The sequence below is a fragment of the Galeopterus variegatus genome, unplaced genomic scaffold (genome assembly GCF_000696425.1).
Source record: "Galeopterus variegatus unplaced genomic scaffold, G_variegatus-3.0.2 Scaffold1552, whole genome shotgun sequence".
Lineage (NCBI taxonomy): Eukaryota > Metazoa > Chordata > Mammalia > Dermoptera > Cynocephalidae > Galeopterus > Galeopterus variegatus.
In genome coordinates this window covers 373,719-387,530 of record NW_007727663.1, presented here as the reverse complement: position 1 = coordinate 387,530, position 13,812 = coordinate 373,719, and the positions used below count along the sequence as shown (strand labels likewise).

At 43.6% G+C, this 13,812-nt stretch overlaps 1 protein-coding gene across 1 annotated transcript in view; it reads right to left on the bottom strand.

Annotated features, from left to right (window-relative positions):
- Window positions 1–490: 490 nt before the first annotated feature.
- The window catches only part of LOC103594413 (transmembrane channel-like protein 5), a gene marked incomplete at its 3' end in the record, with an annotated part of 15,507 nt that continues 2,185 nt past the window's right edge, over window positions 491–13,812 (bottom strand). Inside the window, exons 2-6 of the mRNA XM_008577627.1 lie at window positions 11,392–11,543; window positions 9,132–9,275; window positions 3,570–3,669; window positions 1,184–1,271; window positions 491–739 (exon numbers count right to left, since the gene is read on the bottom strand). Coding sequence (XP_008575849.1) covers window positions 491–739; window positions 1,184–1,271; window positions 3,570–3,669; window positions 9,132–9,275; window positions 11,392–11,543 — 733 coding nt within the window. The remainder of the gene's footprint in view (window positions 740–1,183; window positions 1,272–3,569; window positions 3,670–9,131; window positions 9,276–11,391; window positions 11,544–13,812) is intronic.

Below are 13,812 nucleotides of genomic sequence, written 5' to 3'. Positions count from 1 at the left end.
TGGACTGGGGAGTTAGACGAGGGAAAAAAAGTAAAATGGACTTTCTTTTAGTCCTCTTCTGTAGTAGGAATTTTCTAAAAGGACCGTTGTATTTTGTAGAAGTAAAAATTTAAAATAAAGAAAACATAGGTCTATGAACACCAAAAGGAGATGTCAAACCACATATTGTTAGGTGCAAAGAAAACAAGTCATAGACAATAATTCATCTTTTGTAAGAAAGAAAGAAAAGAATGCCTGTGTGCATGAATAGTTGTGTCCACAGATGTGCAAAAAAGATTGTGGACAACACAAACTGTTCCTGGTGGTTACTTCTGGAGACAGAAATTCCATTATGTTGCGTGTTACTTTGGGAGGAAAAAACATTTCAAACACCCATTTTCCCCATCAATTTAACCTGCAGGCAAAATGAGAGGTCTGGGTAGGTCACCAGCAATGTCTGTCCCTCAGTTTCCAAGGTGCTGAACTTGGGTCAGGGAAATGAGGAACTTACCGTCCCAGTTAAAATCTCCCATCCAGTGAACTGGAGGGTGTTCCTTTCAGCCACGGTAAGCTGAGGGATTACAATGAAGCTGAAGTTCACGATGAATGAGAAAATGTTGAACTTCAAAAGCCACCTGAGAAAGTTGAAATAGGAGAGGACGCTGGTTCCGAACTTGCCTCCGATGACCTTCAGCGTCTTCTGCCATGGGCTGATGTAACTGAGGAATTCCGACAGGCTGTTCTTGGATCTCCGGTAAGCCTGGGGTCAGGATGCAAAGTGGGTGGCTTGATATTCACTCAATAAATACCTCCTGATCAGGCACCATGATAGCAAGAACGGCCACCATTTCTAGAACGGCATGATGTGCCAGGCACCATGCTAAGTACCTTTACAAAGGTTATCTCATGTAATCCTCACAACCACACTCTAAGGCAGTTCTATTATTACCTTCCCAGGTTTGCTGTTGAAGAAGGTGACATTCACAATGGCCACATTGACCAACTAACTCAGCGACTTCTTAGACCTTCCTCACAGCCACTCATTTCCCCACATCTAAACTAACCCGATGGCTCTTGCCAACAAAACAGCCCTGAATTTTGGTTCTTCTTCCCCTTGGGTCCGCTTTTACCCTCACTCTCCGCCTTCCTGGTTTTTACCCACTTGCTGTGCCCATTTTACTGACTGCAATAACGGCTGACTTACCCGTAAAACAGAGTTCAGACACTGAGCACAGCAGTCGAGCTCAAGGATACGATGGGACTGTTTACTTTTCTCTTTGTCAACTATTTTCCTGTGGGGAATGGCAGGAGAAAATGAGAGACACCAGTGCTGTTATACATTTATTCAAGAAATAGTAACTGAATGCCTGCTATGTGTCAGGCACGGTCCCAGGCTATAAGCAAAAGAAACCAATCTCCCTGGCTCGTGGAGGTGACATCCTAGTTGGAAGAGAAAGACAATAAACAATAAATATAATAATAAAATGGGTAAACCATGTAGTATATTAGAAGGTGATTTGTACTACGGGAAAGAAAAAGAAAAAACAGAGCAGGGTAGAGATGGGAAATGCTGGGGTGGGGAACATATTACAATTTGCAGTAGGTGATACCTGAGCATCACACTGTTTGAAGTTAGTTGTCTGGATAAGGGGATGGCCCATGTATAGGGAACAGACCACACAAAGCCCCAAAGGGGGGACAGAGCAGAGAGGAGGCCAGGGTGGCTGGAAAGAAATAAGCAAAGGGAAGAGAGGAGAATAGGTGATAACACGGGGTTGGGGGTGTTCCTATAAGTCTGTGGTTCTCAACCTGGGGCGATTTTCCCCCTCAGGGGACACTTAGCAATGTCTGGAGACTTTCTGGTTGTCAGACAGGGGAGGGGGAGAGGAGTACGTGTTACTGGCATCTACCAGGTAGAGGCCAACCAAGGATACTGCTAAACACCCTACAATGAACAGGATAGCCCCCACAACAAAGAAAGATCCAGCCCCCAAATGTCATTTGCACTGAGGTCAAGAAATCCTGCTGAAAGGTCTTTGGGGTGCTTCCATGAGAGAGGGAGCCATTCAGAATGTGAAATGAAAGTGTTTTTTTTTTTTTTTTCCTTTTTGTCTTTTTTCGTGTCCGGCAACGGATCGCAACCCTCAGTGTCGCGCCCGTACCGGACCGGGACCGGCCACAGGATTGCAACCCTCAGTGTTGCTCCCACACCTCGCTCAGCCAGTGAGTGGGAACCAGTCTGTATGTGGGATCTGAACCCTCGGTGGGAGCACTGCCGCGCTCCCAAGCGGCGCACTGTAGCAGTGCGCCACCGGGCCAGCCCGAAATGAAAGTGTTTTGAGAGACACAATCACAGTAGGTCTTTTTATCCTTCCATGAACTCACCACATCTATTTTGTTCTGGTACTTTCCTGGCTTTATTTGGTCCACTTCAAATGCCCACCCCCATGTCAAGGCTGAGTTCAAATGCCCCCGCCTCCCCATTTTGCCCCAGCAGACTGTATCATTCCCTTCAGGTCTTTACAAGTCGCTTGTTGATATATCTATTTCTCCTGCCAGGCTTTGAAATTTATCTTTGCAACCTCAGAAAAACAGAACCGTTGAATTACTTATTAGCAATCACTACATCCAGTCTACTAGTTTTTGCCAACTATGTACTATAAATTGCTAAAAGAAAAAAAGATCAAGAACTAATAAATATGAAGTCTGAAGTCTAAAATGCCCTCACTGTTGTTTTTAAATTCCTGGGGTTAGAAAGCCCCTAAGGTCTTCCTTTTTTAAAAAAGTAAACCTTTAATTTTAGAGTAGTTTGAGATTTACAGTAAAGTTGCAAAGACAGTACGGAGAGCTTCCATATCCCACTCACCAGTTTCCCTCATTAACATGTTACATCTCCACGGTAGGTTTGTCAAAATGAAGAAACCAACATTGGTACATTACTATTCCCTAAACTCCAGATGATTCAGATTTTACTAGTTTTTCCACTGATGTCCATTTTCTATTCCAGGATCCCGTCTAGGATACTGTATTGCATTTAGTTGTCACACCTCTTTAGAATCCTCTAGTCTATGACAGTATCTTGGACTTCCCTTGTTTCTGATGACCTTGACAGTTTCAAGGGGTACTGATTGGGTATTTTGTAGAATGTGCCTTTGTTGGGATTTGCCTGATGTTTTTCTCTGGTTAGACTTGGGTTATAGGTTTTAGGAGAGAGCACCACAGAGGGGACATGCCCTTCTTGTTACAGGACTTATTGAGGGATGACTTATCAAGGGGGGGATGTTAACCTCGAGCACCTGGCCGAGGTAGTGCTAGCGAGACTTACCCACTAGAAAGTTACTTCCCCCCCTTTCCACCCTCTACTGTCTTGAAGCAAGTCACCAAGCATAGCCCGTACTCCAGCCGAGGGGGTGGGAGTTAAGCTCCCGCTCCTAGACAGAGGAGTGTCTATGTAATCCTACAGAGATTACTCAGAAAGATCTGTCTCTTCTTTTGCATTTATTTATTTCTTATCTTTTCAAGATGGGACAAAAGCAGAAGATGGAGTTTCCCATGATATCTGGGGAAGAAGAAAAGCCTTTGATTCATACCTAAGGGTCCTCTTCTCTTCCATCGTCCTTGGCTGGTTCCTGATGGCTTTAATTCTGTCTCTAGATGTCATGGGTATCAGAGATGCAATTAACTTTTGTGCTGTAGAAGAAAATAAACCAAGTTTCATTTCTTTTTCCTTGAACAGAATCATAACATTTTAAAATATGGCATCAAAGTTAGAGCATGATTTTATAAAAGCACAAGAAAAGAAAAATATATGAACCTGGGGATTCCAAAAATCACCGAGAGACCAAGAAAATATACATGTGTTAAAGCTCAAAGCCAAAGCAAATGGTAACATTTGTACTCTATTCCGATTCAGTGTTTTTCTCTTTCCCATAACAAAAACAATTAGCAAAGCCAGCAAGATCCTGCATTCTTGGTGGGTCTGTCTCTTCTCTCTTTAATACCCCAGCTTACTTCCTTTTGCCCCTGAATTCCAGGTCAAGTGCCTTCTGCACATTCCTTGACTATTGTCCTATGCTCTTCCACCTCTGAAAGGACTTCCTTCACGAATTCACATTTCTGGTTAGTGTGGCAGCTGCTGTTGGTCGCCTACCTCAAAGTCATTCATTCCCCCGCCATTGTTAATAGAATCCTGATTGTGTTTTGAAATCTTCCCCACCTGCCTCACAGGCCATGAGCTTCCTCAGGGCAGGCCATCTCCAGGCACAAGGGGCAGGTCCCATTGAGTCTAAGCCAATCCCATCAGTCCCATCCCCCTTGCAGGTGACTGGTTTCAGCACAGGCATGTGAGACAGTGCTGGCCAATGTTTTCTGATGGGTGGTCTGCTGGAAAGTTTATTGGAAAAGATTTCTTCCTTCTCCCCAAAAAAGCAAAAAACAAGAAGACAGCTCCTTTTTCCTCTGAATACTGGGTCTGCACATGATGCCTGAAACAGCCGTCACTATCTTGTCCCCGTGAGGGAAACCAGTGGGGGACTGGCTGGGGCAAAGATGAGCTGGAGATGGCTGAGAGGCAGAGGGAGCAGGCTCCTTGGTCACATCCCTGAGCTGGAACTCCTCATGAAGTGCCCTGTTCACTTTAACCGTATAGTTGAGGTAGACGGAGAGTCCCCCAAAGAAGGCCACCAAATCACACTGTGGAAGATGAGGAATTTGTGTCTCGCCTGAGGTGGAAAAAAGAATAGATGGAGAGAAAGAAAGGAGAACAGGGGAAAAGGGGAAAACACAGAGATGCAGCAAGACAGTGTGTGACAGATGACACCCCAATCTTCAATAAAGGGCTAAATCCACAAAATGCTTTGGTGTGACTGAATTTTTTCTGCTCACAGAAATCACTGAGAGCTGCTAGGCTTTCTTATTCATTTTTTGGCAGCTGGCTGGTACAGGGATCTGAACCCTTGATCCTGGCGTTATTAACACAGTACTCTAACTAGAGCTGCTAGACTTCATGGTGCAGTATTATGGGGTGAAGCAGAAACAGCTTCTCTGTTGGCCTCAGAAGCAGAGATGCTGGGAGGTCTCTGCTAAGACCTGGCTTCATGATGGATTTGGCATTAAAAGGCATCCTATTTGAAGGATGGTGGGGAGGTATGGGACCAACAAGGGACATTCCAATGGTTAAGGACTCAGGAAGACCTGCATTTGGATCCCAGATCTGCCAGGTCACTGAATTTCTCTGAACCTGTTTCCTCATCAAGCAAATAGAAATGCTTGCCTCAAAGGGGTGGAATGTGGGAAGTAAACAAAACTAAATTCAATGGGTAACATAAAGGAGGTGTTCAGCAGAGCAGCAGACACAAAAATAAGCTTGATCAGGGTCAGCTCTTGTTAGTAGGGAGGTCTCAAAGCGATCCCTTCCTTTGTCCTGAGCATCCTTAGTTCACCTAGCAAACCTTCAACATTACTTGATGTCTTATAAGTAAAAAACCCTGTGGAAAATTTGGAACCCTTCTTAGCCACCTCCCTAACTCCTCTTCCCCAGTGTTTTACTACCTTGAATGGTTTCATAGGAAGTACAAGGAGTATCTACACCCATGCATTCTGGGCTATGAAGGGTCTGAGAAAGCGACTCATTCAAAGATGTTGAAAACGGTAACAACCAGTTGCCCTTTTTGTCATTCCTCTTGCTGAAAATTTGAGAGTCTCTGGCATCGATGTCAGATATTGATGAAGCTATGCTAAAGCTTGAGTCTACCAGGGTCTTTTCTTGAGAAGTCTGATTTGAGGATGAATGGCTTTGGACACCAGATGGAGCATTCTCAATCTCTATAATGATTTCATTCACTTGGCCTTCAGATAGCATCTCTTGTCCCCTGCAAGTCTTATTCTCCACTGGGCTGGGCTTCCAAAGACCTCATACAGCAGTCACACCAGCACGGTCAGGGCTCCCCACGGAAAAGTGATGGCAGTCACAAAGGGACGCACCATTCACGTTTTTTACAAACGCCAAGATGAGATCACCAAAGTCAGCCCCATGCAGATCACAACATAACTCCTGCATCTACCCCCAGAGAGGCCTCCTCAGGACGAGTTGCATTTTTCTGCAGAGAATTCTGTCTTGGTAGCTAAGAAATCGGAAGCAGAATTCTCCATTAAAGACAATGGAATTCTAGAAACAGAAGGCAGAGATCCTTCTAAATGACTCATAATCAAAGGGAAAGATTTTCTTTTTTTTTTTTTCCTTTTTTTTTGTCTTTTTTCGTGTCCGGCAACGGATCGCAACCCTCAGTGTCGCGCCCGTACTGGACCGGGACCGGCAACGGAATCACAACCCTCGGCGCTGTGCCCACACCTCGCTCAGCCAGTGAGCGGGAACTGGTCTGTGAGTGGGATCCGAACCCTCGGCGGGAGCGCCGCCGTGCTTCCCAAGTGGCGCACTGTAGCAGTGCGCTACCGGGCCGGCCCGGAAAGATTTTCTTTTTAATTTAAGGCCTCTGGCCTAGAACATTTTATTATATTGTATTTTCTTGGCGGCTGGCTAGTAAGGGGTATATTTTATATTTATAGTTTTATATACCTACATCAGTTCGGATGGGTTTATAATGATACTGTCATTATCTCCTGACTGCCTGGGGTGGTGGACACTGCTATTGTTTAGCTCCCAATATCCATTCTCCCTTTTACTAACACCAGCAGAAACCCTATTTCTGTGCAGGCACTGCGCTCTGTTAAAATTCTCCCTGCTTCCTTTGCAGCTAAAGGTGAACCTGTGACCCAGGTTTAGCCAATGAGATATGTGACTTCCAGGAATGCTCTTTAAAAGGGGACGGTTTACCTGGGTTCACCTTTTGCCCTTTACCATTCCTCCTCCTTTGTGCCTGGACACAGCCATTTTGAAAATAAGAACAGGAACATTCACCCGCTAAGGATGGTAGAGAATGAAGCTACAGAAGGAGGTTTGGTCCTTGAGGACTTCATGGGTAGAGCTGCTGTACAAACTTTGGACTTAATTCCTCCACACTTCAGTTACATGAGAAAAAAAAATCCCTTTATTGCTAAGTCACTTTTCCATTTCAATGCCAGGCACCTGAACACAATTTCTATCCAATAGACCTGATTTAGAAATCATCTAGGCAAGCCTGGCTGGGTGGCACAGGCTTATAACACCAAGGTCATGGGTTTGGTTCCCTGTACTAGCCAGCTGCCAAAAAAAAAAAAGAAATCACTTAGGCCAAGTTGCTTGTTTAATAGTTGGAGAAACTGAGGTGCAGAGAGATGAACTGAACAACTCCCTCCCCACCTCCCACATCACGCTCTCATTAAATGGCAGGATTGGACTAGAACTCAAGTACTGTACTCCTTTTCCCCAATAACTATAGTTAACAGTTAACAATAATGACACCTGCCATTACTCAGGCCAAGTACTTTAAATAGAGAATATCATTTAATTTTCACAATTGCCCTGAGAAGTAGGAACTAAAATCAACCCCATTTTATAGCTAAAGTTTAATGAGGTAATTTGTTTAAGGTCACAAAACTAAGCCAGCAGTAGATCTGCGGGGTCAAACCCAGGTTAGTCTGAAGCCAAAGCACAAGATCTTAATCACTTCCTGTAACAAGATGCTGATACGTCATTCATTCATGAATATTTATGAATTCCTACTATGTGCCAGATCCTTCCTAGATGCATAGCATAATCCATCAAAGCTACACTTTATTAAGAGGCTGTCCATCAATTAATTGCCCATGGCTTGAGAATCAGAACAAACACAAAGCAAAATGAGGAAAGCCAGGATCATCTCCGCGTCCTCTCTTTCTTTACTTCTCTCTGCTTTTTGGAGACTCTTCTTCTGCCAGGGTCCCCAAACCTCATGGTGGCTAGTCAGAGCAGTCTTGGAAGTTCAAAGGCAGTTCTTCTCCTTGATAGTTAAAGCTATTCTCTGCTCCAGTGGGAACCACATGAAGAGTGTAATCATTGATATCCCCACTGTTTTCCTCCCAAGTAGTAGTACCCAACTCTTATGAAAGATATACACCCCCTTGAGAAGGCTCTTGAATGGTGAGGCTAATGGTTATTTTATATGCTATGGGGCTGGAAGGTGAGAGAGAATTTTAAGTCATGTGGTCCCTCAATTTGCATTGTTATATAGAGTACCCCATTAGTGTATTTCTTGTTATTCACACACTTTCTCTTTGGCTCCAGCATTTCCTAGCCTTTCTCCTCTGTTGCTTCCTTTTCATTTCTTGGTCTCTGCCTCTGATCAGACCTTCATCCCTGCACATTGAGAACCTTAGAGAGATTCCTAAAGGATTTCAAAGCCTTCTGTCTTTTCCCAATCCACTTGCTTCCATACTCTGCCATCATAATTGTATGATTAATTCAGAAAAATTCTGATCAATGCACCTCATCCCGACCAACACAGACATTAGCCACAGGATATTCAGGTAACCCAATCATGTCCTCTATGATAAAAATGATTGGTCCAAGTGTGGGCATGTGCTCCAAACAGAGCTGGTCAGAGTCTTTCCCCATCACTGATGGACAGACCCAGGGAGAAAAAAAGACTTTCTAATGAGGCTGCTAAGCTGATGGGTGTGTATGTGGGCCTGACATTGGTCATGATCTCTGGCCCATGGAAAAGGCCTGACTGTGATGGAGATGGATGAGGTCAAGCTTAAAGAGAAGCTGAATCAAGTACAGATGAAAAATAAACTAAAAACAAAATGTTGGGCATTGAACCTCTGTGGACCTGATTTTTGTAACTCATTCAGCAAATTAATCCAACAAACATCTCTAAAATACTTACTATGTGCCATGCAGTGTAGTAGGTGCTGGAAGGTATTTCTACCTTCATTTCTTTAGGTTTCCCCCATACCCTTCCCACTACATGAGCCAATAAATTCCCTTTGGGCTAATAATGCCCATTTGAGTTGGGTTTCTGTCACTTACAACCAGAAGATTCCTAATGAAGACACCTTGATGCCCAGAAGAGAAGAAAACTGCAGGTCTCAAAGAAAACCCCATTATGATAAATTAAGCAAGTACTGCATCAGTTAGCACACCAGAGGCCAAAAGGAAATGACCGTGTCTGGACTGCCTTCAATGTGTTTCTTCTCTAGGGCTGACTTTTTTGTCACTGTCCATTAAGCCTTACCTTGGGGTGACTTGTGCCAATCACATTCAGACAAAGAGGTGTTTCCACAAGCAGAGACAGGGCTACTTTCACCAACATAAGCAGGGTTCACTGGAATGAAGAGGGGAGGGACATTGTAAATTAATCCCTCCGCACAAGGTATTCCTGAGCATGTAATAGTTGTAATGTGCCCATAATGGTTAGTGATGGTTAGTAAGCACTGAGACTAAACTCTAGTAGATTAATGATTAAGAACTTCAGTGGAAAATAGGATGAAAATATAAAAACAGTGCTGTTAAATATAATCAGCTTGGATCAATGGGTTTCTTTTGTTTGTTTGTTTTCTTTCCTTACTTATTTTTATTCTTTGGATCAATGGGGTTTTTTGACTATAAGTCATGGTTAAAAATAATTTATATGCCGAGATCCAGTACACATCTATACATATACAACTGAAAAAGTTTCATAAAACAATCCTTTGCTTGAATGCATACACTGCACTCTGACATATTCTTACTCTATTCCATTTTTTCTATTTCATTTTCAAAAATTCATTTTACAACTTGTTAATGAGTTACAACCCAAAGTTTGAAAACCACTTGTCTAGGTGAATACAGAGGTTCCTCCCAGCTCTCGCATTTTGTGATGACACATGAGTAAATTTGAAATATGGCATGATTTCCTTAAGTCACAGTCCAGTCTCAGCATCTACACAATGGTGCCACATATCAATATATTTTCATTCAACTCATGATAGACATTAAAGGTAAACTCCTCAACAAAGAAGACGGAGCACATTTTGATGTGAACAAAATTACATCACATGAGGTTTTAGAACTTCCTGCCTGGGAATAATTCCCAGCCCTGTTAATCTCTAGCTGTACGCTCCCTGGTCATGTTACTTAACATCTCTGAGCTCCAATATCTTAAATAGGAGTAAAAATAGGAACTTCACATAGGATTGTTGGGGGAATCAAATCAGTTAATACATGTAAAGTGATTCAATAATCCTGGAACATAGTAAACCTTTAATATATACTAACTACTCTGGTGAATTAATTGCTGTTCAGCAAATATTAGACCTCCCCCACCATGGCCATCTCCATTGATGTTGGGCTTGGTCATGTGACTTGCTTTTACCAATGGAATATGGCAGAAATGACAGCATGCCAGTTCAAACCAAGGCTTTTAACGACATTGTATGTTTTTGCTTGCTACTTCAAGCACTTCCAGCTTATGCCATGGGAAGAAAATGCCTAAGGTAGCTCACTGATTCAAGAAGAAAGACACTAGACCTAAGCAGAACTCACATCCTGGAGCCAAGCACAGCCAAATTCAGCCTAGTTCAGCCAAACCCCAACCAATCCTGCAGATGTGTGAGTGAGAAATAAATGCTTATTTATTGCATGACTCTGGGTTTTTCGAGTTGTTGGTTATGCAGCATTCCTATGGCACTAGCTAACTGATACAACTCTTATAGTTGTTGCTATGAATTCAGTTAGCATTTCTCAAGCACCTACTATATACTACCTGGACACTGTAGTACTAGACACTGTGACACTAAGAAAATCACCTAGAGCCTTGGAGGATACATAGACTAATATGGGTTCTTCTGGGCTGGCTGGTTAGCTCATTTGGTTAGAACTGAGCTTAGAACTGAGCCTTAGAACACAAACATATATATATGTTCTTCTTAAGGAATGAATTGTTTATCAGGATGGGGTGACACTGGACAAGTGATTGCAGAGGGCTACAACCTCTGTCCTACAAATGAGCCCAGAGCCCAAAGAAGGAAGCCACACTTGACTGGTTTTATTTGGGTTTTTTTAAAGCATTTTAATTTCCAGTATTCTTTAGAGCTTGGCAGTCAGGAACCTGTTTGTATTTGCCCTGATTCAACCCAGCAGTAACGCAGGGTAAGTAAGAGGTCAGACTTTGGCTCAGAGAGACGGGATTCTAATCCTGACTGTCGATTTAGTAGCTGGGTAACCTTGAGCACATTTCTTTCTGAGCCTCAGTTTTCCCATCTGTTAAAACAAGGAAAGTGTGGGGCCAGCCCGTGGCTCACTCGGGAGAGTGTGGTGCTGATAACACCAAGGCCACGGGTTCGGATCCCATATAGGGATGGCCCGTGGCTCACTTGGGAGAGCGTGGTGCTGACAACACCAAGTCAAGTGTTAAGATCCCCTTACCGGTCATCTTTTAAAAAACAAAACAAAACAAGGAAAGTGGCAGTGTCTTTCTGAAAGGTGATTGTGCATATTAAACAAGATAATANCACCTGGTAGAGACCAGCTGTATGGGTTTACCATCTTCGTGGATGTCATTTCAATGCTTTCGGGGTAATCTTCATTCTGTCTCCCAAGGATGCCCAAGGGGCCATCGCCCCTGAGATGAAATGAGGGCTGGATTGAAGATTTTCTGCCAAGCACCCTGAAATCCCAAATGATGGATCACTATCCATTCAGTAGTGTGGTGAGGGCAGTTCCCCATCCATCCATCTGTCCAACCATCCATCCATGCTCTCTGCAAATGCTGACTAGATGCCAGCTATGCATTAGGTGTGGTTTAGGAAGTGAGGATACATGGGGTGGGCATCTGCCCTCAAGAAGCTCCCAGTTCAATCCAGTACAGCTTCTTAGACACAGCTACTATAATACAAGTAGAAAGTAATGAGTATCAGAAGATAGGCCCAAGGGGTTTGGAGGAATGAGAGAAGAATTCTGGCTGGGAGTTTTGGAGGTAATCTACATGGAAAAGAATCATGTGAGCAGGGATTGGAAGGATAAATTCATATATAGTTGGGGAAAGGCTTTCTAAGGATGAAAAACAGCATAAGTAAATATGTAAGGCCAGAAAGTGCTGAATATATAAAGCAAATGCTATAAAAATCAATTAACCTGGAGCGATGGTTCTCTGTTTTATATATACAGTATACCAATGTCCAAGCCCTGTTCCAGACAATTAAAACAGAAGCCCTGAAGGTTGGACCCAGGCATCTGTATTATTTTTAAAGTTCCCCAGGTAATCAAGACATTCAAAGGGTCAGCCAAGGTCAAGAACCACTGCCTTCGAGTATAGGGTCAAGGCAGGTGTAATCGATTGAATTATGTCCCCCCCAAACTCCCTGAAGCTTGAATTGTGTCCCCCAAGTTTTATGAGNGGATTGGAAGGATAAATTCATATATAGTTGGGGAACGGCTTTCTAAGGATGAAAAACAGCATAAGTAAATATGTAAGGCCAGAAAGTGCTGAATATATAAAGCAAATGCTATAAAAATCAATTAACCTGGAGCGATGGTTCTCTGTTTTATATATACAGTATACCAATGTCCAAGCCCTGTTCCAGACAATTAAAACAGAAGCCCTGAAGGTTGGACCCAGGCATCTGTATTATTTTTAAAGTTCCCCAGGTAATCAAGACATTCAAAGGGTCAGCCAAGGTCAAGAACCACTGCCTTCGAGTATAGGGTCAAGGCAGGTGTAATGGATTGAATTATGTCCCCCCCAAACTCCCTGAAGCTTGAATTGTGTCCCCCAAGTTTTATGAGTTAAAAACTTGGCCCCCACTGTGATTTTTAAGAGGGTGGGAAATCCTATTATGGTCATTGAAAGGTGGAGCCTTGAGGGGGTGATTGAATTGTAGGACCATGCAGTTGTGAATGGATTAAAAATGGTGGTCAGGGGCATGGTTCTGAGGGCTTTAAAAGGAGAGGAGAGTCTGTCTCTCTCTGCTCTCTCTGTTTCCACCATCTTGCATTGTGAGACCCCTGGGTCACTGTTGCCACCACGAGATGGACTTTGGACTTCCCAGCCTCAGAAACTAGAGTATAGGGTCAAGGCAGGTGTAATGGATTGAATTATGTCCCCCCCAAACTCCCTGAAGCTTGAATTGTGTCCCCCAAGTTTTATGAGTTAAAAACTTGGCCCCCACTGTGATTTTTAAGAGGGTGGGAAATCCTATTATGGTCATTGAAAGGTGGAGCCTTGACGGGGTGATTGAATTGTAGGACCATGCAGTTGTGAATGGATTAAAAATGGTGGTCAGGGGCTTGGTTCTGAGGGCTTTAAAAGAGGAGAGTCTGTCTCTCTATCTGCTCTCTCTGCTTCCACCATCTTGCAGTGTGAGACCCCTGGGTCACTGTTGCCACCACGAGATGGACTTTGGACTTCCCAGCCTCAGAAACTGTAAGCAATAAATTTTGTTTTTCTTTATAAAATACCCAGTCCCATGTATTTTGTTATAAGCAACAAAAATGTACTAATACTGCAAGGAGGAGATAGGAGATCTGTCAGACTGGTCTTTGGCTGGTGTCTTACCTTAGCACAACGTATCTTCATTCATAAATGTTCTATAAGTGAAGCAGGTGACATTTCTCTCTGAGTTATGAGTTCCCATGGAAGATGAAAAGGAGAGGAGTGGCAGGAACTAAGGTATATTTTGGAATGATAAATAAAGCAATAGGGCCGGCCCGGTGGCGCACTGCTACAGTGCGCCGCTTGGGAAGCGCGGTGGCGCTCCTGCCAAGGGTTCGGATCCCACATGCAGACCGGCCGCTCACTGGCTGAGCGAGGGGCGGGAGCAACACCGAGGGTTGCGATACCGTTGCCGGTCCCGGTCCGGTGCAGGCTCGACACTGAGGGTTGCGATCCGTTGCCGGACACGAAAAAAGACAAAAAGGAAAAAAAAAAAAAAAAAAAA